The following is a 26,587-nucleotide window of genomic DNA, read 5'->3' as shown; positions in this document are numbered from 1 at the left end:
AGGTGGTGGGAGCATGGGGGTGGTCCCTGAGACTTCCGTTAGTGTCCATGGGGTCACAGGTATCCGCAAGTGTCCATAGCATCAAAAACATTTTCATAATAATATTAAGATGTTATCTGCCCTTTTCGCTGGGTTGGCATTCACTCTGGTGCCAAAGGAAAAACCAAAGATGGTGTGTAAAAAGCCAAAGATGCTGGTACAAGTTATGCTGTTCTTCACTGCCAGGCATTTGCAGGAAAAGAGAGAGAAAGGAAAGAGAAGGGAGTCTCACTTAGGAGTGTCCATGACGAAGCAGTAAATAGTTTACTACGTTTCAGTCCTTGAATACATGTTTTTAATATTCCGTGTGAAGAAACTGGAAGAATGCATAAAGCACTTCTACTTATCAAAGAGAGGAACTGCACATGTGCTGTAGTGTGAGTTGCAAGCTGAACTAGCCTGTTTTTTGTTTTTGTTTTTGTATGACACCAGTTTTACTTGAAAGAACAACTGACAGACTGTGGTTATTCAACCTTGGGAATCTGGCAGGTATTTTCTCAAAAATGAAGTGAGCCTGTCATTTCAAGGAAAAAACCCGACAGTATTTGTTGCCAATGATAAAATTAGAGTTCCCAGCAAAAATTAGAATTCTGGTAAAGGTATTCTGAGTCTGACATCTTTATTTGAGTCTGACATCTTCCTTGTAAAGAATTTTTCAGTAAGATTTGAGGCAATGTCAAAGAGTGTGATGTTTTGTTATTGTCTAATGAAACGTCAGTACTCAGAGCATCTGCATAAGTCATTTAACCAGTATTTTCCAAATGGCAAATGCTTGGTGTTATAAAATGATGCCTGAGTAAAAGAACAGTTCACAGTGCAAGATAGTACAGTGGATTTTAATGTAACAGGGTAAGAAATGTTCACTGATGTAGTTTCAGACTCCACATGGCAACCAGCCTCTAAGAAACTACTACTTGTAGAATCAAAGAATGTGCACAGTTACCTGACAAGGCTATTAAACATAGCCATATTTTTTTCTAACTGTGCAGCCCCATGAGGCTGGATTTTCCTCATACACTATAAACAAAACAACACAGAGTGGATTGACTGAAGAAGGAGGTATAGGATTCCATTTGTCTCCTATTAAGACAGATATTAATGAGGTTTGCAAAAAGGAAAAATGATGTCACTCTTCTTACTAAATTTATTGTTTTGAAAATAGTTAATTTTTTCCCAAAAAAGTACGTTATTCAGGTTGACATGTAATAGGTTTATTGTTTTTGCATGAATTAATAGTTTTAATTTTCTCAGTTTTCATTTATAATATGGTAAATAGTAATAGATAGAACCCAAATAAATAAAATCTCTCTGGGGTCCTGAATAATTAAAAAACATAAAGGGGTTTGAGACCAAAGAGTTTGGTATTCTCAAAGCCTAATGAAATGAACTCAGCCACACTTAAACCTTCTAAGACAGACTGCCCTTACCTCCATGGGGCTACTGTGCTGCCCTGTGCTAAATAAGTGTGAAGTCTGATTTTGAATTTGAACTTTACTATTTACCACCTGTCTTTGTACAATTACCCAGCCTCTCTGAACCTCAGCTTCCCCAGCCTGTCCCTCATGGCTTTATTTAATTTGTGAAAGTATCATAATGCCTATTTCCAAGAATACTTGTGAGGACTGATGAAGCATAGGAAGCACAGGAAGCCCCTGGCATATACTTGGCTTTTAATGCATTTCCTTCTCTTTTCCAAAATGAAATTTCAGCTCAAGCCTGTCCACTAATAAAGAGAAGCACAGGTAGATACTGGACACTTTTGAAAGTAAACAAACCCTGTAAGAAGCACACAATCTAGCAGACCTCTGCCACTTTGCTTCCTACAGCGGAGATGCTGGACTCTCTCTTTGAGCTCAGGTGAGGGTGTGAGGCTGAGGCCTGAAGGCTACAAGGCACGAGCCTCCAGCTCTCTGAGTCCTCCCTGGCCTGTTCAGGAGCATCCCCCACCCAAAAGAAATGAGTCACTCTGCTTTGTGCTTCACTTACAGGGAGTGGAGCTTGCTCGCTCTACACACTGCTTCACACATGAGGATATCACTGGAAGAGCCCCGGTCCCCGGCATGAGCATGGGCACCAATATGGGCATGAGGTTTATGTGGCTGCCGCTAGTTGACCAGAAACACAGGAGTGGTCAGATGGAGGCCCTGGTACAGACCTGCTCAGTGTGCCGACAGGACCTGCACGATATGGGGGCCCGGTTTCTACCCTGCCAGCATTTGCTCTGTAAAGGCTGCTTCCAGGGTTTGATCCAGGAACTGAGGCAGGTGGCCAAGGTTCTCGGGTCTGTCCCAGATGGTAAGTACAAAAGTAAAGCGCCACTGGTTCCCCTCCTTCCACATAACTGGTCTCTTCCTGTTTCATAGGAACTGAATTTCAGGAGTAGAAAGAATCAGAATTTAAATGCCCAAGGGATACTCGTTGCCAAACACAATTCTTTGGGGAATCTGTGAGACAAAGGAATCCTCTTGATGCCTACTATATCTATTTTGTAAGCTGGGACTTTGCATGTTTGGGATTTCCTTGAGTTGGTGGCAAACTGAGAAACCTGGGAAGGTGTTGATTCAAGGTTTGGCTCACTCCCCAGATGGAGAGGACGCTGTCCTGATTCACCAAACTTCCGAGGCAGAGGGAGAGCTGCTGCCCCCCTAGGATTGGTTGGGAACTAACTTTGAACAGACTCTCTTGGACTAGTGAACCATTCACCATTTAAGTCACCACCAGGCGGGAGGAGCTTGTGTCTTGCACCTGAATATCAGGTTTCCTAGGGAACAATCTCATTGAGGACTGTGAGTCCTTGGAGATGTGAACTAGGACTCTTCAGCTCAGCATTCGAGTACAGGCCTGTAACAGAGATGTAGTCTCTGTTGGAGGAACTTGGAGGATGAGAAAGTCTAACAAGTTGTGAATGTTTAGAAACATCATCTCTGTTTTGTTGTCTGTAGTATTATTAAAGTGATTTGTAGCCAAAGGCTAGGCATACAAATTTGAGGTATTACAACAGCACAGTTGTCTTTAGCTATGAATTTGGGGCCTTCTGAACTCTTGGGCAAACTGTATGACCTCCCTGGGCTCTTTTGTGAGTTTGGAGCCCAGGAAAGATGATCTAGTTTGATTTTTAAAATTAAAATCTGAGGGGCGCCTGGGTGGCTCAGTGGGTTAAAGCCTCTGCCTTCGGCTCAGGTCATGATCCCAGGGTCCTGGGATCGAGCCCCGCATCGGGCTCTTTGCTCAGCAGGGAGCCTGCTTCTTCCCCTCTCTCTCTGCCTGCCTCTCTGCCTGCTTGTAATCTCTGTCTGTCAAATAAAATAAAATAAATAAAATCTTAAAAAAAAAAAATTAAAATCTGATTTTTAAACTTAAATTTAGTCCTTCCTTAAACTTTTAATTTTAACTTACACGTCTTACTCTATTTATAAATGTAGCAAATTTTAACAATCACTTTAAAATTTTTAAATCACTTTTATTGGGGAGCCTGGGTGGCTCAGTGGGTTAAGCCTCCACTTTCGGCTCCAGTCATGATCTCAGAGTCCTGGGATCAAGCCCCGCATCAGGCTCTCTGCTTGGCATGGTGCCTGCTTCCCCCGTTCTTTGCCTACTTGTGCCTGCCTCTCTGCCTACTTGTGATCTCTGTCTGTCATATAAATAAATAAAATCTTTTTTAAAAAATCACTTTTAAGGGGGGTGGGGTTATGGACATTGGGGAGGGTATGTGCTTTGGTGAGTGCTGTGAAGTGTGTAAACCTGGCGATTCACAGACCTGTACCCCTGCGGATAAAAATATATGTTTATAAAAAATAAAAAATTTTAAAAAATCACTTTTATTTATAAACCTAGCTAATATTTGCTTTTATAAATTAAATGTTTTTTATTTTCTTTTTTAAATATTTCAGTTGTCTAGCAAATAATTGTTGGAATTTACACTTGGAAATCTTATAAGTTAAATTTATAAGCATGGTGAATCTTAAATATGTCTTAAAATGCTCCAGCATTGTTGGGTGAATATCCAGAATATATAAAGACCTTCTCCAACTAAACAATAAAAAGCAATCTAACTTAAAAATGGGAAAAGGATTTGAATGGACATTTCTCCAAATAAGATATACAAATGGCCCATAAGCACACAAAAAGATGCTCAACATCACTAATCTTTAGGGAGATACAAATCAAAACCACAAGATGCCACCTCACGTCCATTAGGATGGCTACTATTAAGAAAAAAGAACAGAAAATAACAAGTGTTGTGAGGACATGGAGAAATTGGAATCCTGTACACTATTGGTGGGAGTATAAAATGGTACATCCTCTGTAGAAAACACTATGGCCATTCCTCCAAAAAATTAAAAAATGAAATTACCAAAAGCAGGGACTCAAGGAGATATTTGTATACCTGTGTTCATAGCTGCATTAATCTCATGGCCAAAGGTGGAAGCAATCCAAGTGTTCATCAACAGACGAATGGCTGAACAAAATGCGGTATATACATACAGTGGAATATTATTTAGCCTTAATAAGGAAGAAAATTCTGACACATGCTACAACAGGAATGGCCATTGAGAACACTATGCTAAAATAAGCCAGTTACAAAAAGACAAATAGAGGGTGCCTGGGTGGCTCAGTAGGTTAAAGCCTCTGCCTTTGGCTCAGCTCATGATTCCAGGGTCCTGGGATCGAGCCCCACATCGGGCTCTCTGCTTGCCAAGGAGCCGGCTTCCCCATCTCTCTCTCTGCCTGCCTCTCTGCCTACTTGTGATCTCTGTCAAATAAATAAATCTTAAACAACAACAACAAAAAGACAAATAGTCTATGATTCTATTTGCATGATGTACCTTGAGTAGTGAAGTCACAGATACAGAAGATAGCCTGGTTGTTGCCAGGGGCTGGGGAACAAGGCAGGGAACAGAGAGTTGTTGTATAATGGTATAGAGTTTAAGTTTTGCCTACATTTTAACTGGGATTTTGTTGTTGTTGTTGTTGAGTTGTAGGAATTTTTTAAAACATTTTATGGGTACTAGATCCTTATCAGATATATGATTTGTAAATATTTTCTGTTATTTCAGGTTGTCTTTTTGTTCTGTTAATAGTGTTCTTTGATGCACAAAAGTTTTTAATTTTGCTAAGTACAATTTATCTATTTTTGCTTTCATTGATGTCCTAACCATGAAATTCTTGCCAAATCCATTGTGATGAAGCTTTTCCCCTGTGTTTTCTAAGGGCTTTCTAGTTTAACTCTTATGCTTAAGTCTTTGATCTCATTTAGGATTTTTAAAATGAACTAATGATGCATGTTTCAAGTCTTTGTATGACCCTGAAGTCAGAAAACTAAATCATGCTAATGACAATTATTTGAATTATACTGTTCATTCACCAAGTTATTCTGAGTGTAATGGAGAATAAAAACATTAGCTTTGGTGTCAATATGTGTGGGCATGAGTGTGAGGTCTAATCTGCCTGCCACTTACTAGTTGTGCAGCTTGGGCAAGTTTTCTCACCTAGAATGTGAGGATGGTGATAGTAGTATTTATCGTACAGGATTTTTAGGAAGATTAGATGATCATGTACATGTAGAACATTCTGTACTGCTCATAGGAGATAGTAAGAAGCTTAGAAACTTAACAAAATACTATTATTTAGAACTTTAACAACTGAAGTAGAAAAAAAATTGGTCAGATGTGAATATGTTTGATTCGGAACAAATCAATTTCTTAAATATGTGGCATCTTATATTCTTATATTCTTATATCTTATATACTCTTATATCTTATTTATATTCTTTAGTCTGTCCTGTGACCTGGCCAGGCCATTGTTACCTTCCATATTTGCATTTATGGGTGAAGAGTAGAATCAGCTTCTCTGACTTCTTGGGAGATTTTAGGACTCTATGCTGTGTGGGTGTTTGTTGGTTTATCTGCCTGTGTATGTCTGTCTTCTTTGCGGGTATTTGACTTCTATGTACTGGGCTCTTTGGCATTAGGGTATAGAGATGAAAAGACAGGGCCCTTGCCTTCAAGGAACTCCTGTTCTGTTGAAGGGCAGAGAACTAGACATATAATAATATGGTGTGGTATGGATGTGAAGAGAAGATTGTAAAGTTCAGGCAAAGAGGGGCACCTGGGTGGCTTAGTCGGTTAAGCGTCTGCCTTCGGCTCAGGTCATGATCTCAGGGTCCTGGGATTGAGCCCCGCATTGGGCTCCCTGTTCAGTGGAGAGCCTGCTTCTCCCTCTCCCACTGCCTGCCACTCCCCCTGCTTGTGCCTGCTCTCTTTCTGTGTCTACTAAATAAATAAAATTTTACAAAAAAAAAAAAAAAGTTCAGGCAAGGAAGCAAACCTCCGGGAGGTTCTCCATGGACCAGACTGGTATATATCAGTTGCTCACTGAATGTTTTTGGAAGAACTGAAAGAATGGTACCCAAATGAGCTGTCTCATGAAAATGAGAGGAGAGCTGTCATCTATCTCTAGTTAGTCTAGTGAGAAACCCAATACCTGAATTTGATTTCTGGTCCTTAATTTGAGATAACCTGCTTGGGATCTGGTTCTTTGGAAAGAGCATTTAGCACTGCCGCTTTATCCAGCAGAGCAGGGGCCCAGACTTGCTAAAACACTTGTCCTACTTCTGCCAGTTTGGGGTTTTCAAAAGTAAAACATGGGAAACAGCTAGAGAGGAGATGGGTAGAAGCTAAAGTATAAATAGGCCCATCAGTGCCTCCAGCCAGGTGGGCCAACAGTGCATGGGGTAAGTCCACTTCCATAAATCCAAGTCAGCTGGTTGCTGGGAGAGCTGAGCATTGCTGTGTGCATGGGCCCAGGGGCCGTCCAGCTGATTTTCAACTCTGATCCCTGGGGGAGCCTCCCTGGGGCCTGCACGTCTGCACTAGGGGAGGCATCTGATTTAACTGCACTGGGCCTTTCATCTCTACCTCTCCACAGCCCAATACAGAACCTGACACAGGATGAGGGCTTCAGTGAATATTTCTTGAACAAATGATTGAATCAGTGAATCCGCAGAGATCTCCTGTGGCTCTTACATGGAAGGCACACTGTCCCACTTGTGACATTGTCCTTTCTGTTTCTCAGGTTGCCAGGGGCAAACATGTTTATCAAGCACCTGCTGGTTGGCAGACACTATACTGGGTGCTTGTGCCTATATCATCTTTTTAAAACCGTGCAACGACCCTGTAATTAGGTGTTATTCCCATTATATGAAAACCCTGGGTATCATGAATATGTGGGGTCTCAAGTTTAAAACAACTTGTTGTAATTGCTACGTCAGGTCAAACCTCTTTTAGGAGCTTGTGATCAGCCCTGTAAGCACTCAGCTTAGGGGAAGATTTCACGTGGAATCCCTGAACGGATGGGGAGATTCCATGGAGAATCTTTGCGGAAAGAACCAGCACTTCAGCCTGAGTCCTCAGGTGCACATCTTTAATGTGGCCATGGCCTTGCGGAGATTTTCCCCAGCAGCTCTGTCACACTAGGAAATGTGTCTGTGTTAGGGCTCTGCTAAGGCAACCAGAGGGGCAAGGTCTTTAAAAGCTAGTGATGGGGACAAGAGCGAAGGCAGCAATGTTCTGAGCACACAGTGACTTAGCTGTGCAGTGGGATGACTGGAGCTGCAGACTCTGTACAGAATGCCTGAGAATGGGAGATGGGTGTACCTAGCCCACTAGAGTCAATATACGTGGGACTCTGCTTCTCAGCCTAACTGAACATGGTCCCAGGTCAGACTCTATGGAGAAGTCAGCCACAGAGTGGCAAAGTGATACTTAAAATAATGTAGCAAGCTCTGAAGGGAGTTGGCTGCCTGAAACTGACATTTACCATGCACTGCATTTGTCTTCAAAATTCTCAGGACCCCTATAACTCTATAGGAGTTAACTCTATAACTCTAGTTGTTGTTTTAAGGGAGAAGGGCAATTAATTGGCTATTTCCTACCCCATGTAAGAAGGAACATTGTATTTCCTTTTCAAATCTACTAAAGATAAATCCTAGCGGAGAGACCTTGATTCTGATATCACAGTTTTAGCATCTACTTGTTTAGTATCTTACATTTTGATGTGGGTGATGTAGGAGATGTGGGCAGAGCCCTGGTCTGGACGTCATGGCCCTTGGAGCTCAGTCTGGACTCTGGCACTAATTGACTGGGCAATCCCAGGTCTTCTCTGGCTTTCAGGGCTGGACTTGAAGAGCTCCGAGAACACCAAATAACCATCATGGCCTCATGCTTCCTGAAGCTAATTTGGGTAACAACATGTCTCTTGTAAGCCACAGATGCTGAAAGGGGGGGCAATCTCTGTCCCTCAGTGGGCAAGCCTTGGGACTTTGGGAAGATCTGAAGAGAGGGAACTGATGCAAGATGCTACAACCTCAGAGTCAGAGAAAGAAATGATGATCTTAATGAGAGCTCAGCTGGAGGGGCTCTAATGGCCTCGGGTGAGGGTGGGAGGCAGGGGCATGAGAGCTCAGCTATAGGAGCCTGGAAGGCCAGGTGACTGCTATTTGCTCAGTCCAGGTACTAATGTTGTGTCCAACCATTGTGGGGTCTGTTGTGGGCAGTGACCCAAGTCTCCTAGGTGGAGGACAGGCAGCTGAGCTGGATTGAGCTGGGTGTGCAGCAGGTGCAGGAGCTGGAGCTCCCAAGCCCTATCAGCACGATGGCTTTTTAGTTCATGAACAGTTTCCTCACCCTAATTGGCTCTCTAGGGCCCCAGGAGTAGCACTGGCACCTCAGAACGGTACCTGTTACTGGGAGAGCAATCCCCCTGGTACTGGGAAGGTAGCAGGCTGTGTTCTGGGGGATATGCTGGCTGCTACCAGCACTGCTCAGAAGGATATAGCCTGAGTAGGTTGCTGAGGGTTCCCTCAGTTCAAGGTAGCTGTGATTGATGGACAGGGTCTTGGAGGGGCCCCTTGTCTACTGGAACTCTCTGATTCAAGGGGGACCAGTCATGGTTGACTGCTGTGAAAGCTAGAGAGCAGGAAAGACCCTTGGAGCTTATCTCTAATCCCTTACCACATAAAGGGAGCATCAGGAGTCCAGAAAGCCTTAGAATCCTGCTGAATGCCATAGTTGTTACAGAACCTGAAAAAACAAATTCATCTCCTTTGCCTGCCGATCCAGGGCTTGCCTGGACCTGATGGCCAGTAGGCACTGCAGACCTAGAGTAGGCTGCTGCTCTTGGATCTCCCACTATCAACTCTGTCCAGACCAGCTGGAAAGTGGGGACAGGGGCTTTGCTGGAGTATGTCAGTGCAGTCCTTGGATTGACTCTTGAGATTTGAAGGGAAAGAAATAGAGGTGCCAGTCTATCAGATGAGATGAGTGAGCCTAGATCCATCCAACCTGTACCTTCTGCATTCTGCTATGAGCTATTTCTTGGCCCTGAAAGCTTGTTTCACAGCTGGATTGTCCTACGAACATGAGCTCTGAACGCTGTGGACCATCATCTCCTGCCTCAGCCCATCATCTAATCTCATGCCCATGTTCTGACTCTGGCTTAGATGGGCCACGTGGCCCTGCCGCACACTCTTTGGATCCCCCTGGCTGAGCTCACTTTACTTCTTGCCTCTGTGTGTTATTCTCCCAAATCCTCTGGCTTCAACCCTGATCACTCTCTTCTGTTGTGAGCCCGCCGCTCTAGCTACCTGAGAGGCTCTTGATTGCTTATGTTTCAGAGCAGACACTTAGCTTGGCAAGGCTCTTCCCAGTCTGATTCCAGGGTAACTTTAGAGCCTCATTTCTGTCACTCTTCTCCATGAACCAGCTTTACCAGTCTTTCCCCCAGAGGCCTCACATTTTGACATCCGCAGTCCTCTGTTTATGATGTTTCCTCCTCCTGGAATATCTTCTTCTTGTTCCTAGCATCCTACTCCAAATGGAAGTTTGTTCCTAGTGTCCTACCCCAAATGGAAGTGTGACCCAGATATCAGAACTCAAGCACACAGGGATGGAGGTAGAATTGGAAACAAGCAGGATCCCCATTACGAGGATTGAACCCCAAAGGGTGAGGCTAGAACAATTGAAGGGACCAGCAAACTTTGTAAAGGGCTAGGTAGTAAATATTTTTGGCTCTGTGGGTCCTACAGGCTCTGTTATCACTTCTCAGCACCGCCACTGCAGAGCAGATAATTTGGGAATTGATGGACCTGACTATGTTCCAGTAAAACTTTATTTACAAAAAGAGCAAGCTGTGGTTTTCTGACCCCTGGTTTAGGCTCTGCCTTGGGAGATTGGATGGATTTGAATCCGTGAGTGGAATCAAGTAGGAATATCTGTGTAGGAGCCAGGCAGGGCCAGACTCTGGATGGGAACTGAAGGTAGGGAATAGTTTTAAGATGAGGCATATGGAGGGATGACAGGAGGAAAAAGAGAGAGTTAATTTTGGCTGCAATCTAGGATTGTTTGAAGGAGGGAAGTGGGAACTCCGGAAGGGAAATTTGGGGACTCATTGTGAAGGGTCATGACCAATTTAAGCTATTCTGTAATGGAATACAATCAAATCTGTATTTTTGGAAAGTTATTCTCGCTTAGGGAGAAGAATGATTGGAGGAGACGACTGGATGCAGAAAGCCCTTCTGGGCGGTCACTGCAGTTGTTTTTGCCATTGCTTCTAGCTTACTGGTCTTTGAGCCAGTGCTGTGTCTGAATGCCCAAGAAGCACTTGGGTAACTTGCCAAAAATATAGATTTTTGGTCCCGTACCCATACCCAAGAGATTTGGATTTGGTAGATTCAGGATTTCTAACAGTCCCTCCAGATTTGTGAATTACGGGTCTGGCAAAGCAGGATGAAGCCTGACCTGAAGAGGCTATGGACGCCAGAGAAAGTAGAGCACACATTAGATGGGGTCTGGCAACAGCACTCTCCCTCCCTCTTACCTCTTGTCCTGACAGCCCCTCCACTTAACTCCTTTATCTTCACATACCACTCCCTGCCACATCCTATTTTGGTCATGCCCTATTGGTTCTCTTTGAAACAACTCTTCTGTCCCTGTCTTTCCATTGCTACCCTTGTTCGGGATCCCACTACCACTAAACTGGACAAAACTTCTCCCTGACCCCCCAGTCCCCAGTTCATCAAGGAAATCATAAAGCCCAGCTCTGTCCTCTCCAGAGCCTTTGCTTTTAGGATAAAGGTCAAGCTCCTTAGCTTAGCATTCGGGGCCCTTCAGGAACTTACTCTCCTGCCAGTCTTTCCAGGCATATTCCCTACCATTCCCACCCATGCTTTTGCAACCTTCCTGTGCTCTCTGCTTTTACGATTATCTTGTATTCCTAGCTTTGCCCCCCTCCTTATGTCTTCCCTCCAACTCAACCTTGCTTTTCCTTCCCTTTTCTCTCCCTGCTTGTGTTTGACTGTATCTCCCCCGGGGTGGGGGCGGGGAGGGTAGAGTTAGCTGCCAAGGGACACCTCCCAGGACCTTTGTGCATCAGAAACGTGTGTCTTCCCCATCCGAAGTCCTAATCCTCCACTTGTGACGGACAATTGGTCACTATGGCAACTGACTGTGACGTCACAGGATAAGGACTTCAGGTGAAGTGGCAGGAGCAGGTGAGTGTGTAGGAAATAGATTTTAATGTCTGTTGAAGGTCCCCCCCCCCCACACCCTCCTTCCATGCCGGGGGCACGGAGGGCTATCTCGGGCTCCTGCTGATTTTTAAAATGATGCGGTGAGAGCGTGTGCCTGGCATCTGCGTGCTGCAGCAGTGTGGGGCTGACAGAGTGTGTCAACTTGAGCTCTGGGTGTGCAGGCACCGCTGCTGCGTGAGCCTGTTATTCCGTTCTGGATTGCTATTTTGATACCCAGATTGCATCATTCTTCCTACGTATAAACAGGGGGTCCCCAGGGCCCTGCAGCTACTCACTTCTCCACCAACACTGTTGTTGTGATGAGCTCTATTTAAATGAGCTGCCGGATCGGGGCAGATTCCAGCCATACATGAGCACTGTCATTTTGGGGAACATGGAGGGCTGAAGGATTTTTGGATCGAGTCCTAAAAGGCTGAGAGTGATGGCCTCCTGAGCCGTGCAGAGGGCGGCAGAGCTAGTTCCTGAAAGTTGAAAATCTCGTTTTCTTCCTTCTGAGCTTCTATTCCAAGGCACCCAGAGGATTAGGAAGGAGATGCAGCTAGGAAGAGAGTCGCCTCTTTGAGGTCTCCCTCTTGCTGCTCAGTTTGGGAAATTGCTGCAGAGCCTTCGAGATAAACAGGAACAGGAGGAGTCAACCAACCTTTTCTTGCAGGAGCGTCTCAGGTGAGCTGGAGAAACGCAGCCCTGGCTGAGGATATATCAGAGAAAGGAGAGGACCCAGGGTGCTCCCCTTACCCTACCCAGGACCCAGTTCCCCAAGGGTTAGGCCCCGCAGCCCAGCCGGCTGCAGCAAACAGGGTGGGTGTGCCTGGGCACTTGGTGAGCACCGTCCTTGGGGACCCGTGGTGGTCTCACCTGTCGCTCTTCTGACTTCTCTCCCAGGTGTCGCTCTCATCACAGGGCAGCAGGGCCACAGGTGAACCTGCTGGCAGCCAGGGGCAGGAGCAGCAGTCCCCATAGGATCAAAGTCTGCCTTTCTAGTAGGGACTAGGCAATCTCGGGAGTGGGTGCAATGTGTTTCTAGAGGGGGGTGCTGAATTGAGTTATGGGCTAGAAGGCTGCAGGGGCTTCTGTGGTGGGGGGCTTAGCTGGTGCCTGGTACCTTGGGACTGTCCCTGGCTGGGAGGGCAGGAATGGGTAGTGAGGATGACCAGCATGCCAGAGGATACCACCAGGTTTGTTTTTCTTTTTTTTTTTTTTTTCTCCTTGCCTAGTGACTGACAGAGGCATAAGGAGGTAGAATGTCTTACTTATGGATACAGAGGTAGATTGTCAGGGACTGCTCAGTGGTTCCAGGTAGCACCTATATTTTATAAGGGCTCCGTGGTTTTCAGCTAAGTACCTCCCTCTCTCTGGGCATCCACGTCACCATCTGTATGGTGAGGGAATTGGCTACATACAAAAAGCTAGGTCTGTCCAGCTTTGGTTCTACAGGTGAGAGCTGCCAGGGGAGCATCAAGCTGCTTCTGAGGATGCCACTGCTCTGTGGGAGTCAGAGCTTGGGCCCCAGCTGTAAAGTTCCTTGGAGCGGTGGACAGGAGCTGTAGCATGAAGGACTTCTTAACCCTCAGTGGGCTGCATAGCAACGGGTTCAGGCTTAGGTACCTGGGGTTCATGTGTCCTACCTGGTGAGCTGAACTGACCACCTCCTTGGGATGTTTCTCCCAGCCTAGCCTCCTGGTTCCCGGTTGCCTTGGTGCTGCTATTCATCTTTGAAGGGTGGACTATCCGGTCTTGACCCCCTTCCTTGCTGCCCTACTAAGTCCTGAGCTCAGCACACTCTAGGCCCTGGCAGCAGTGGTTGTCGTGCCGGAGTTCAGGCAGCTTCCCACGCCCTTAGCTCGTGGGTCCTCCAGTGAAGCTGGGAGTTAGGGGAGGCAGGATGTGTCCATCAATCCCCAGAGAAGCTAGGTGTCAGGACACCCTGCTGTCTGTCGGGGATCTGCCCTCTTCCCTTCCCTGCCAGAAAGGAGATACATCACAGCTGCATTCAGTACGTTTCCTAACTTTGTGGGGCCTCTTTAAAACTGGGTGGTCCTGCCCTTCTCAGCTGCATGGTATGGAGAAAGAGCTGTCAGGCTCAGGTTTGGGGCCAGGGGATGCTCTCTCTAAGGTGCTTGTTCTCAAACATGGTTGTATATTGTTATATAATATACAATTTTAACAATGGCTCATGCCTCGATTCCACCTTCTAAAACTTTGATTTAGATGATATGGGCTTGACATCAGGGTGTTTAAAGTGCCCCATAGGATTCAAATATGTAACAAAGTTTGAGAACCACTGGTTCTATAATATGAAACTATATCCAGATTTATTACCAGGCAGAAAAATTCTTCTTCACCTGCCTTTTCTCAAAGATCATATTTCTTAAAACTTGAAGCACGGATGGGCTGGCTCCCAGTTCCTTCCTTCTGGATTCGCATGATCCAAAGCTGGGTTCAGGTCATCATTAGAGTCTGATCATTATTATGGAATATTTTACTTATAATAAAATTATGGAATTAGTTAAAACTACCTTGTTTAAACTTGGAGTAGAGAGCTATAGCATAACAGAAAGGGCTGGGTTTTAGAATCAGGGAGACTTGGATTCCAGTCATTGGTCTGCCCCTGTTTTATATGACCTTTGCCAGGTGGCAACTTCTTGGAGCCTCAGTCTCCCCAGCTATGAAATGGGGACAAGGCCTGCCTCTCAGAGGTGGTTTCATGATTAAATGAGGTAACGTTCCTAAAGGTCTGGTGCGGGGAATGGTGGTAAGAGAACCATCTGCCCCACACCTCCCAGGGACCAGAGTGCTCACTCTTATGACAGGAGGACTGAACTTGGGCTTTCAGAGCTTCTCTCCCAGGCCCCTAGATCCCCAGGAGAACTCTGGTGCCTGTGACTTCTTCATTCAAGAGGCAGAAACCCCACTTGCTCTAGGAATGGTTGTGTGTGACCTTTGGGTCCTGGCTCTGCATTGCTCAGAATTGATATTCCTGTGTATGAAATAAAAGCTTAAGGCTATTACTTGAAAAATCCAAATAGAAAAAAGGAAGTGCACCTAAATATTTTATGTGATATGTGATTTAAATATGTATTAATAACTAAGTATTAAGTATTAAATGTTAAATATTATAAGCAGATGTTTGGTTATTTTATATGTACATCTGCAGCCCTACAGGTTCATGTATTCCAGCTGTCCCAAGTGAAACTTCAGGCATGCTTGGGTGGTTTAGTTGGTTGGGCATCCAACTCCTGATGTCAACTCAGGTCTTAATCTCAGTATCGTGAGTTCAAGCCCTGTGTTGGGCCCCAGACTGGGCGTGGAGCCTACTAAAAAAAAAAAATAAAGTAAAACTTTGTTTTGGTATTGACATTGAAGAATGGGGAACCCTCTGGAAACAAAAGCTCTAAGTTAGTACACCTTAATGGGGGTTAGGGGCCTTCTAAAGGAAGATAAGAATTTCTGGACAAAGATGGGACCTGGGGCACCTGGGTGGCTCAGTTGGTTAACGCCCAACTCTTGATTTTGGCTCAGGTTGTGATCTCTGGGTTTTGAGATTGAGCCCTATGCCAGGCTCCATGCTGAGCAAAGAGTCTGCTTGAGACTCTCTCTCATCCCTCTGCCCCTCCTGCTTTTGCCGGTGCTCTCTCATTCTCTTTTTCTCTCTCTAAAATAAACCTTGAAAAAGGAAAAAAAAAAAAAGAAGATGTTGTGACCCAAAGAGAGCACATGTCCTCTGTGTCTGCTCTGGGCCCCATAGCCTCTCTGGGACCTGCTCGTACCACTGGCACAGCTCTCTAGCTCTGCTGTCTGCCATAGCTGCCCCTCTTCAATGGGATGAGCTTTTAGATGTAGGCCTCTCCTAAGCCATAAGCCTGTCCCCTGACTTGCTGAACAAAGGGGATAAGCAGGTCACTGCTTGGCTCTCTGTCCCACCCAGTCTTGCCCAAGGGAATATTTCTGAAGCTTGGGTGCAGGAGGCAGAGGAATAGGGTTGGATAATCCACAATTCCCTGCTATTCCTATTCCCTTCATGTTAAGGATGTAGAAAGTAAGATTCAGGGGGAAAGGGGTCACTTTCTGGGGGTTACACAGATAGTGCCTGCTCTGGGCCTGGAACCCACATCTCCCAGTTCACAACCTTTCCCAAGCACTGCACCTCTGCTCTGGGTCAGACCTGATTCCTTTATCATCCTGGCTGGGTTTTTTCTCATTACCCTAAAAGCTTCCAGATGACTTCTTACTACTTTCAGTGGCTGTGAATGCAAGGAATACACATGGGATACCCAAACCCAAAAGAAATATAATTGTCCAATCTGCTAAAAATTATGCAATATCCTTTAGTGGCAATTGTGGATTATTTTTGTATGCAGACATATGAACAGATAGTTAAAATGCAATGTGATATTTGTCATACTAGAAGGATGTTCTGGGTGCTTTGGGAACCCAGAAGAGGGAATAATTAACTCATCCTGGGGGAAATCAACCTTGCTTCTCCAAGGTAGAACATTCAAACAGGTTTGGAAGGATGAATAGGAGTTTATCTGAAAAGGAGGGGAGAGGGAGCAGCACTTTCACAAACAGAGTTAGGTGGAGGTTTGATATTAAGAAGACAGCAGAGTTATTTGTCCTGGCGAGGACACAGGATGCGGGGCAGGTGAAACTGAAGATGAGACTAGAGAGGGGTAAAGCCAGTTTGGAGGGGCTATGAGCACCAGGATGCGGACTTTGGCATTTAAGCCCAGGGGCAGTAGAGGATGTGCTATGAGGCCTTGCCTGATCTCTTCAATTAGTTCTCTTTTTTCATGAGGTAAATAAGACTAATGTTTGGACATCTGCTTCCAGAGGCTTAGAAGCCTTGTGGAAATCATTTTCAAAAAATAGAGCAGCATTTCTGACCTGTGGGTAGATGAGGATCTCCTCAGGATGAACCAGGTGGAAGGGAGGGACAGTCACCTGATTCTCCTGGGTGATGACACCTGTGAAGAGCATTCTTTTTCACCTTTGGCCACTGTTCTTGACAGGCAGGAGAATATCTGGGAAATGGCAGCTCCATGGCTCTGTGAAGTCTGAGGAGGGTTTCTTTGTGGGAGGTGTTGGGGGTGGAAGGGGAGAAAGAGTATTGAATTACAACTTTGTGTGATATTGTAGATTTTGATTTTTCCAGGATAGATCAGGTAGCTGTTGCTGCATTAGGAGACACTCAAAATTTAGTAGTTAACAAAAGCTTTATTTATTGATGATTCTATAGTTCTGCAATTTGGACTGGGACTCTCTGGGTGGTTCTTAAGGGCTTGGTTAGGCTGGGCTGGGCTTGGTTAATCCCAGATGTGCTCACTGTGGTCACTCCTGTGTCTGTGTTCAGCTGGTGAGGCATTTGGGGCTAACAGGTTTATGATGAGTTCCAGTGAGCCCCTGAGACAACCAAGGTGTCAGTCTGCCTGGTCTCTCATCTTCCAGCAGCTCCAACCTGGGCTTGTCCATGTGGGTGGTCATAGAGTTCTGAGAGCAGAGCGGAATCATACAAAGCCACTTGAGGACTAGGCTTGGAGCTTGTTCAGTGTCACGTCTGCTGTGGCCGGAGCAGGTCATGAAGGCAGCCTGGCTTCCAAGGGTTGAAGATAGACTCCCCCTTTTAATGGTTAGGATTGCACATGCATGGATGCGGTGCTGGAAGAGCTTGTGGCCATGTTTTTGCTCGACCTCTCAGACTCTCTGACTTTGATCACCTGGGAGAGTTGAAATTGAGGTCCTGGCCTTGCCGTGAATGGGATATGAGAAAACTTTTGAATTTAGAATCAACATTTGTCGAGGATCAGGTGCTTTCTAAAGTATTACAGAAAATAAACCTCATGGCAACTCTTCTTTTTCTCTTCCTATTTTACATCTGAAGAAACCAGAGCACAGAGGAGCTGAGTAGGATTAAGTGACTAGCCCAACCAAGGTCACTGGGTGGTAAAACTGGTATTTAGACTTCAGTTGGTCTGACTGCAACTGCCATTGTTTCATTTCGATGGTATGAGGCTGAGCAGATTGTAGTGGTCCTGCTGCCTTTGCTGCCATAGCCACCGCTTTCTGGGTGGCCCTTATGCCTGGGCACAGGCACCTGGCCCTACTCAGGAGCCTCATTTCCTTGCATGCAGTGGGTTTCTTGCTCTTGAGGTGGGCCTAAAGAGTACTCGAGTCTTTAGGGTGGCAGTCTCATGATGCTTATGTAGTCCAGGTACCCCTTGTGCTGGGGAAAGTTTGGAGACTGTTACATTTCTCTAGGAAAAGGAGATAGGACCAAATGTTCATGTTCACGGGTGAGACATGGGCAGTTCCTGCAGTGTGGCTGGATGGAGAAGGCCCAGCGAAAGCTCTCTGAGCCTCATGGGCAGACTGACTGGTATTGGCAGTAGCAAGAGAAATATACCTCCTAGATGAGTAGGCAGGGAGGCCTTGCTTTCTCGGGGGAGAGCTTGCTTGAAGCTCTAGCTGTGAGATCTTTAAAGTCATTCTGCTGTGTGGGAACCTTAGTGGCTGGATCTATGCCCTGGGCTAAACTGACCCCCTGGAGCTTGGCCAATAACAGGAGCTGGGCTCTCAGAGATAGGGAATGAGGAGTGGGAGCAGCAGGAAGGCACCCAGTTGTCAGAACCAGATCAGGGTTGGGCCTGTGATAGAATGGCTTGTGAAGGAGGGCAGGACCAGGCCAAGACAAGGATGCAAGGAGGTCTGTAGGACTGGCCCTTACTGAGGTGGCCATGTCCAGAGTACCTAGATGTTAAGTGCAGGCCATGACATCAAATGTAGTTCATAAGTGGCACTGGCACATACCTTGGTGTTGTATATTTAAAACCTTGTGTCTAGGCCTTATGTATAATCTGCCATGTTGCCCTGACTCTGCTTTTTTGCTCCCCTCCCAGAGCTCATCTCCTGTCCTGGGTGTAAGCGAGTATACCTTACCAGGGATGTAACTGAACATTTTTTCCTGCAGTGCGTTTCTACTGGGCAATCCAAGATGGCCAGGGTAAGTTAGGACGAGTAAAGAAACAGCTGATCCTTTTCAGAAATCTTGGGGACCCTGTTCATAAATTCACCGGTTCACCCATCACTTCATCTGACTTGTTACTCCTCCATCAATTTGCCTAATCATCCATCCATCCATCCATCCATCCACCCAGCCTTCTCCCCTCGTCTCTCCTCCCCTTTCTTCCCCTCCCCTCTCCCTTTCTTCCTTCCTTCCTTCCTTCCTTCCTTCTTTTTATCCAAAGAGTATCAAAATACTTGAATTGGGGAAAGTAAAATGGGGATATTTTTCTCTCTTATATCTCTTACTGGAAAACACTAGTACTAAGCTTTTATCCTGCTCTCCTCCCCAAGCTGAAACTTATATACCAGCTTGAACTAAATGGGTTCATCAATCTTGCCCATATTTAGCAGCTAATACCTTTTTCCTGAGTTTCTGAAATTTCACATCACTTACTAACTAGCACCTCCTGCTCCTCCCTCCTCTGGGGTACCCTTGCCACTGCATTTGATCCATTTGCCCACTCTACTTACTTGATCCTGTATCTAATTTTTATTAAATGTCTGGTATGTGTTGGGCCTTGTGCTGGGAGCTAGGGACACAGATACCCATGTTCTTTGCTTTCAAGAAATTCATAGTTTAATTAGTAAAACTTGTATTTCTCTTCTTTTTTCCCCCCAATGTGGGTTTGTCAGATGCCAGTAAGAGGACACTGTGAGAATCCACACCATTCTGATGGCCTGTGTTATTCAGGCCCAGACAGGCCAATTTTTTCCAAATCTCCTTTTTCCTCATGTTTTTACAATTAGCCCTGCAAGATGTTTGCTGACCGAATGAATGAACATCTGGACTAGGAGAGGACCAGGTTCTCTTGGGCCCAGCAAGCCCCAGTTGTGGAGGCATGACTCTGAGAGTTGGTCTGCACTTGTTCTTTCTTGGTCATATATGATCATCTCTCTCTGTACTTCCACAGCTCTGACTGCGCCCTTTTTGCAGGCACACGGGATTTTCTGTTTTGCCTGTGCGCTCCCATTTCAATCCCTCATCTGCCTGGCGGACTTTTACTTGTCATTCCCTATCCAATCAGAAGTCACCTCCTCATGAAATAGTTCCTGGCACATCCTAGGCTGAGCCCCTGGGAAACCCCACTTTGCTTCCTTAGAACTTGATGTGGCCTTTTATCACAGCATCACCCACTGATGCTGCCAGTCCACCACCCCATGCAGGCTGTGCATGCCTGGGGAGCCTCCCTCTGCCTTACTTACTCGAGTGTCCTCATCTGCAGCATGGGACTTGGGGGAATAGCCCCCGAGGCCACTCTTGTTTTAGTCACAGAGGATGCTTTGCTTCACAAGCCACCTTGTGGCCCTCCCCAGAGGTTCTCCAAAATTGACTGCCCTCCAGGGAACAGCCCTCCAAGCTCCCAGCCCCTCCCAGAGGGCCCCCCACCCCCGGAGAAGGATGGGTCAGTAACTGCAGACCTCTGTGCTTGCAGAACTGCTCCGAGTGCAAGGAGAAGAGGGCAGCGCACATCCTGTGCACCTACTGCAACCGCTGGCTGTGCAGCTCGTGCACCGAGGAGCACCGGCACGGCCCTGCGCCTGGGGGCCCACTCTTTCCCCGGGCCCACAAGGGACCACCAGGTACCTCTCCCTGCAGTCCTCACCTTGCTTCCCTGCTGGGGGTGAGGGTAGGGGTGGCCTCCATACTTTTCCCAGAGGACACGACAAGTTCATGCTAGGCTCTCCCTTGTTGGGAGACAGGGCAGGGAGGGGTGAGTATGAGCCAGAGGTGCAGAGAATAGTCATGAATTATCATGGGAGCTAGCTGAGTTCCCTACTTTCACCTTCATTTAGAGCAGTCATGCCTCACTTCTGTTTAGTGATTTGTCTAATTAAACAGCCAGGATCAGGGCTTATCCATTCATCCATCCAGTGCTGCTTGTTTTAAGTGACAGTCTCCTTGACCATCTTTGTCCAAGATCCTTGAACTGTGGGAGGGGTTTTACCTTTGTGACACCCACAGGAACCAGAGTTAATGATCCATGTGATCTGGCCTGGAACCCCTCCTTCCACCACCCACCCTGCACCCCCCCTGACCCCCCCTCCCGCATCCTGGTAAGTGAAGAGGTTTAGGTTGAATTTTAGAGGATTCATTACTCGGCAGGAGATCTGTTGCTGCAGCAGCAAGCATCTTCCTCAGCAGTGGGCAGGCAGTGAGGGGTCTGGGGCTGGGCCTTGTGTGATTTCTTCACAGCTGGGCAAGTCCCACCAGGCTTCGCTCACATTCTTCCTTGTGCTCCAAAAACCTCACTGGCCCAGAGAGAGGCCTCTCTTCCTTTTTCCAAGTTCTTGGTCTCCCCTGTGTTCATTGAGGGCTGAGGGCTGCTCAGTGAAGCTTACCTGAGTCTTCCTAAGCAAGAGAAGCCCACTTTCTCTATCTTCTCTGGCAGGAGTGAGTGGCGCTTCTGGGGACTTCGCTTTGTACTGTCCTCTACACACACAGGAAGTGCTCAAGCTATTCTGTGAGACCTGCGATGTGCTCACGTGCCATAGCTGCCTCATGGTGGAACACAAAGAACACAGGTGCGGCTGGCCGGCTGCCCCGAGGCGGCTCGGGAGGGCTCTGGACTCCACTTTGCTAGTGCTGGGCTCCCAGTGTGTCAAAATGTTCTCCCTGCCGGTGCTAATCTGGGGCCCTGAGACTGGAGTTTTTGTCTCTGCTCCCACAGTAATCCTTCTCTGGGAAAGGCCTAAAGGGCCAAGACTCAGCACTTTCCCTAGATATAATCCTAGCTTCTGTGGGCCAGGCTGAGACAATACATAGTGGGGGTTCTTGCTTGGCTGGCATGCTCAGCTCTCCTCAGCTTTTTCTTTGCCTCCTTCTTTAGGTGTAGACATCTGGAAGAAGTTTTGCAAAACCAGAGGATGCTTCTAGAAAGTGTGACCACACAGGTGGCTCATAAGAAATCCAGTCTACAGACATCTGCAAAACAAATTGAGGACAGGTAACACATACTAACCCCTTGCCAATGCTGGAAATGCTTTGTTTCCTGACATCCTGGATCCCGATACCAGGTTATCAGATGTTGTACTTAGGAAGAATGCAAGGGGTTAAGCAGATGTGGGCATATGTCCCAGTAGACATATGTCCTGAAACTTAGAGGTCTTGGGGCCACTGAAAGGGCTTTGGGTCATCACTTAGTAGACAGAACCAAGCTAGATCAGAGTGAGCAGTGTGAGTTTGGGCCTAAGCACATGCCTTCTGAATGTGGCCATGACATAGCCAGGGGTAGGTGCTCAAGAAGGAGGGCATAGAGCAGATTCTGGGTTTATCATGAAGATGCAGTAAATCGGTGGCAATTTGCCCCTTATCCACCCTATCTGAGTGTCTTTTGTATAAATCTACAAGTGATATGGGGCCATTGATATTTAATGTGGGAAGAGGAATTAGTAGGAGCTCATCATGTAACAGGCACTAGGTTGGGCATCTATATGCATGATTTTGTATAATTCTTATAATTTTTTGAGTTGGATTATCTCCATCGTTTTGATTAGGAAACTGAGGTTCAGAAAGGAACACAGTTAGTCAGTGACTCAGCTGGATTTGAAAGCAGATCTGTGTGATCAAAGCCCACATTCTTTAAAAAAAAACAAAAACTTTACTGATATAATTTATATACTTTAACATTGCCCTTTTAATTTTTTTTTTTAAGATTTTATTTATTTATTTGATGATCAGAGATCACAAGTAGGCGGAGAGGCAGGCAGAGAGAGAGGAGGAAGCAGGCTTCCTGCTGAGCAGAGAGCCCGATGTGGGGCTCTATCCTAGGACCCTGGGATCATGACCTGAGCCGAAGGCAGAGGCTTTAACCCACTGAGCCACCCAGGTGCCCCTGCCCTTTAAAATTTTACAATGCAGTGGTTTTCAATGTATTCACAGAGTTGTATAAATCAGTATTACTGTTTACTTTTAGAATACTTTATCACTCCCAAAAGACACCTGATACACATTAGTAGTCATTCCCCATTCCCCCCAATGTCCCCAGCCCTTTGCAACCCCTAGTCTGTTTTCTGTCTCTGCCCATGCTCTTTTTACTGCATGGCATTGTTCAGTGACATAACTCACTCTCTCTGTGCTGCCTCGAGTGCTGTGTAATCAGTGAGCTACTGGGTTGACCTGAGTGTGGACCTGATACTTACCAGAGAAAACCTGGTCGAGCTTTGGGCCCTTGGCCCACTTAGATCCAGTGTGCTGCACAGTACCAAGGTTAGGGTGGTGAAGGAAGGTTATCCTTTCTTTATATTTGATGTCTGCTGGGCTCTGATTTTCACAGGCAGCCTCTAAGATATTGGCTGTTATGTTTGCTGTCTCTAGTCCCTCGTAGGCCCGGAGGGAGGAGCTCACCATGCTTTGTCATGTTCTGTTTATAGGATTTTTGAGGTGAAGCATCAGCACAGGAAGGTGGAAAACCAGATCAAAATGGCCAAGATGGTTCTGATGAATGAGCTGAACAAACAGGCCAACGGACTCATAGAGGAGTTGGAGGTATATGAGGACAGATGGGTCACATGGATGGGTCAGTGTTCTCCCTAGGTCAAAAACCAGGCACATATCAAACTAATCCCAGGGCTCAGAGCTGCCTGAGCTGGAATTCAAATGTGCAATTTGCACAGCTCTCTACTGTTCCCTATATCTTAAAATGTCCAGTCTCATTTGGGGAACATGGCTCATTAAGGGCTAGAAAGTCAGTTCAAACTCCCATCAGTGCTATGGCTATAAGGCAACTGCCTTCCTGGGCTCTGCAGACTTAGAGCCTCAGAAAAGACAGCCACGAAACAAGTCATGCCTGAGAGATACAGACATTTGTTCACGTCCTCCTTCATTTGTCACACATTCCCTACTGGCACTATACAATTCACCCACCTTCCTCCCTCCTCTCCCGTGTCCTTCTGCTGCCCATGGCAGCACTCTGTCCCACTGTCATCCCCTTGGGGACACAGTCTCATCTGACTCCCATCAGGTTTCCCACCGAGACATGAGCCACTAAACTCCCCAAACAGGTAGACCAAAGTCCAAGAATAGGATGAGGGACTCTGTCTTCTCTGTCCATACCCAGGGCATTACTAATGAGAGAAAGCGGAAGCTGGAACAGCAGTTACAGAACATCATGGTCCTCAACCGTCAGTTTGAGCATGTGCAGAATTTCATCAACTGGGCTGTCTGCAGCAAAACCAGTGTCCCTTTCCTATTCAGCAAAGAGCTGGTAAGAGCTCCAACTCAGTAATCACTGCTTTAGGGTTAGTAAGTGAAAAGTATCTTTTACCAAACTCCACAGTGTCAAGGACAGGTGCTGAAAGAGTCCTGCTTACCTCCAGGCAAGTCAGGTGGGAAATTTTGTAGTTCTGTGTTAGGTCTTGGATTTAGGCATGAGCCTGGACACTAGCAGTGTTCTTTCCAGACATCCCAGGGACAGTTATTTGTGTTCAAATGGGGGCTTGTATTTGAAGGAGGCATTGAGGATGATGTTGAGGTGTTGGATTTGTGAGGGTGGTGAAGACCAGGAGGAGTGAGAATTTTGAAATATGTTGGTGGGGTGTATATTGGGTTATGTTGGATCTAAAGTACCTGCAGGGAATCTCAAAGGAGATGTCCCAAATCCGTTTCAATCGATGGGTCTGGAAGTCAGAGGGAAAGTCGGGGTTGGGGATAGAGATTTGGCAGTCACTGGGGAATTGGTGGTGCACTTTGGAAGAGTGTGTGAAGGAAGAAGAACTTAAGACATCTGGAACAGAGGGGAATACTAGCATTCTCAGCATAGATGGAGGGAGAAGAAGAGTGAAGGATGGTGAGAAGCAACAGTCAGAGATGGATTACGGGAAAAGTAGGAGTGGGTGGTGCACAGAAATTAACAGAATTTCAGATTTCAAGTGGTCAATGTTATCATTGCTACCTAGGTAAAAGAGAATGAATAGTGAAGAGAAGCCTTGAGATCTGGGAATCAGGAGGTCCCAGGTGATCTTTTAAAAGAAATTTCAGCAAAGCAGGAGGGTGAATAGCTAGTATGGGGGGGCTGAGGGGAGGAGAGGAGGAAGTAGAAACAGAAGTAAAAAGAAGGGAAATAAGGTAGCTTGAGAAGGGACATAGTTGGGAGATTGATTTTAAGTACGGAAGACATTTGCGCGAGTGTATTTGGGAGAAGAGGTTGATGATGGAAGAGATGTGTGGTGGGGTGAGCATACTGAGGAGTCAGAGGGAGCCAGTTGACCCTAAACATAAAAGGCGAGGAGGGGAGGATGGGAAGGTCTCCATATAATGTTTGGAGGTAGGCAGGGTGGCAGTTTGGGGGCAGTTTGTCTTTTGTGTCTCTTTTTCTGAAGTAGGAGGTGATGAGAGGGTTAGGCACGGGGTAAGTGAGGCGAGAAGTGAGGAATTTAGTCACTGAGGACAGTGGAAGAGGAAGCCAATAAGAAAAGTAGTGATAAGAGAAAGGATAACAGGGTGTCCCCGAGGTTGGTGGTCATTGAAGTGACCCCAGATAACATGGCTTTGGGATGGCTGTATTGACCTAAAGTTAATGGACGGTGATGCGGAGGAAATTAGACCCTAGTGATATTGTGACTGCAAATGATGGGAAGCTGAGCTGGCCCTAGGGACTAATGGAGCGGGGCTTGGGAAATTCAGGGAGGCTAGAGAGCCTGCTCAGAAAAAGCGAGAGCTAGTTAGAACAGGGGTCAGGCATTGCAGATGAAGGTCTCTAGATGAAGCAGAGCTCTGGGTACAGTGCCCAAATGGAAAAGAGACGTGAAGGTGATTGACACTAAAAAGATGGAGGAAGAAGAGGCCAAGACGGTGACCAGGACATCAGTTAACTAGATGATAGCAGGGTGAGTTGGGACACTTGCCAAAGTCCTAGATGCATGGGAGAGTTCATGATAGGAGACGGATGCAAGGGATGAGGGAAGAGGAGAGCAGTTGATGAGGATGGGGGTTTTACATGTGGACAAAAGAATAGCAGTGGGGAGCTCAGAGAATGTCTGCCCCTATAGGGTTTCGCATTGAGGTTATGGAAGAATGACCAGAACTCTTCAGAGGGCTGCCAGGCAGGTGATCCTGAGGGAGAATTACCAACAGTTTAAGGCCTGAAAGAGAGAAGACTATAGGGAATCCAGAAACCTGGATAACCTGGATAAGAGGAGGGGGGAGGGCACAAGGGCAGGAGAAGGGATATGAAGATACCAGTGCAAGGAAATGAGCATATAGGGGACCTGAGGCTAAAGACCCATGGCTCCAAGCCCTTCAACCTGTCCAAAGAGTGAGGGAGAGGGAGTTGTCATTCAGGTGCAAGACGCCCACAGGAATGACCTTTGGTGCTGTTGTCAGATTGTGTTTCAGATGCAACGATTGCTAGAGACAAACTGTAACACAGATCCGGGCTCCCCTTGGAGTATCAGATTCACCTGGGAGCCTAACTTCTGGACCAAGCAGCTGGCTTCCCTTGGTGAGCCGGAGCCCATCCTGTGGGCTTTTACATAATTGCTAAAAATGAGGAGAGCACATCTGCTTAGCTTACTGGGTAGGTCAGTGTAAGCCCAAGAGAAAGGACTCCCTGAGACTGCCAGTGGTCCTGGAGTCACTCAAGAGACCCTTGTGTGGGTGTGGGGAGGAGGGTTGGGGGGAGGGGACAACTTCAATTGCAGTGCCAACACAGACTTTTGTAACAGGACTATTTGAAATCTGAGCTTTCCATTCTGCATGAATGCCCTATTACCTTGGTTTCATTGCTGGAGAGGAGACAAGCCAGTGGCCCTGCTCTCCAGAATGCTGTGTGGCAGTGCAGGTGAATGTGTGTCTCTGTGGTCCTGCAGGGGGTATTAGTGTGTGTGTAGGCACAAAATGGGTATTAGCATCAGAGAGAGGGGTAGAGAAGGGGAAGGAGGGACAGTGTCACCCCCACTGCCCCT

The 26,587-nt window shown here is 46.5% G+C and overlaps 1 protein-coding gene across 6 annotated transcripts in view; it reads left to right on the top strand.

Moving 5' to 3' along the window:
* Positions 1-26,587, top strand: part of TRIM66 (tripartite motif containing 66) — a 59,489-nt gene that overhangs the window by 6,060 nt on the left and 26,842 nt on the right. For 2 of the 6 annotated variants that reach the window (XM_059135334.1, XM_059135341.1), the window contains 8 exons: positions 2,028-2,334; positions 18,520-18,623; positions 20,119-20,266; positions 21,076-21,208; positions 21,514-21,630; positions 23,057-23,171; positions 23,743-23,889; positions 26,007-26,124. In XM_059135334.1, coding sequence (XP_058991317.1) covers positions 2,028-2,334; positions 18,520-18,623; positions 20,119-20,266; positions 21,076-21,208; positions 21,514-21,630; positions 23,057-23,171; positions 23,743-23,889; positions 26,007-26,124 — 1,189 coding nt within the window. Of the gene's footprint in view, positions 1-2,027; positions 2,335-11,184; positions 11,588-11,670; positions 12,290-18,519; positions 18,624-20,118; positions 20,267-21,075; positions 21,209-21,513; positions 21,631-23,056; positions 23,172-23,742; positions 23,890-26,006; positions 26,125-26,587 lie in introns of those variants that run through there. The other 4 variants (XM_059135367.1, XM_059135359.1, XM_059135349.1 and 1 more) reach the window with 4 other exon arrangements.

The sequence above is a fragment of the Mustela lutreola genome, chromosome 1, assembly GCF_030435805.1.
Source record: "Mustela lutreola isolate mMusLut2 chromosome 1, mMusLut2.pri, whole genome shotgun sequence".
NCBI lineage: Eukaryota > Metazoa > Chordata > Mammalia > Carnivora > Mustelidae > Mustela > Mustela lutreola.
This window is presented reverse-complemented; position numbering and strand designations above follow the sequence as displayed.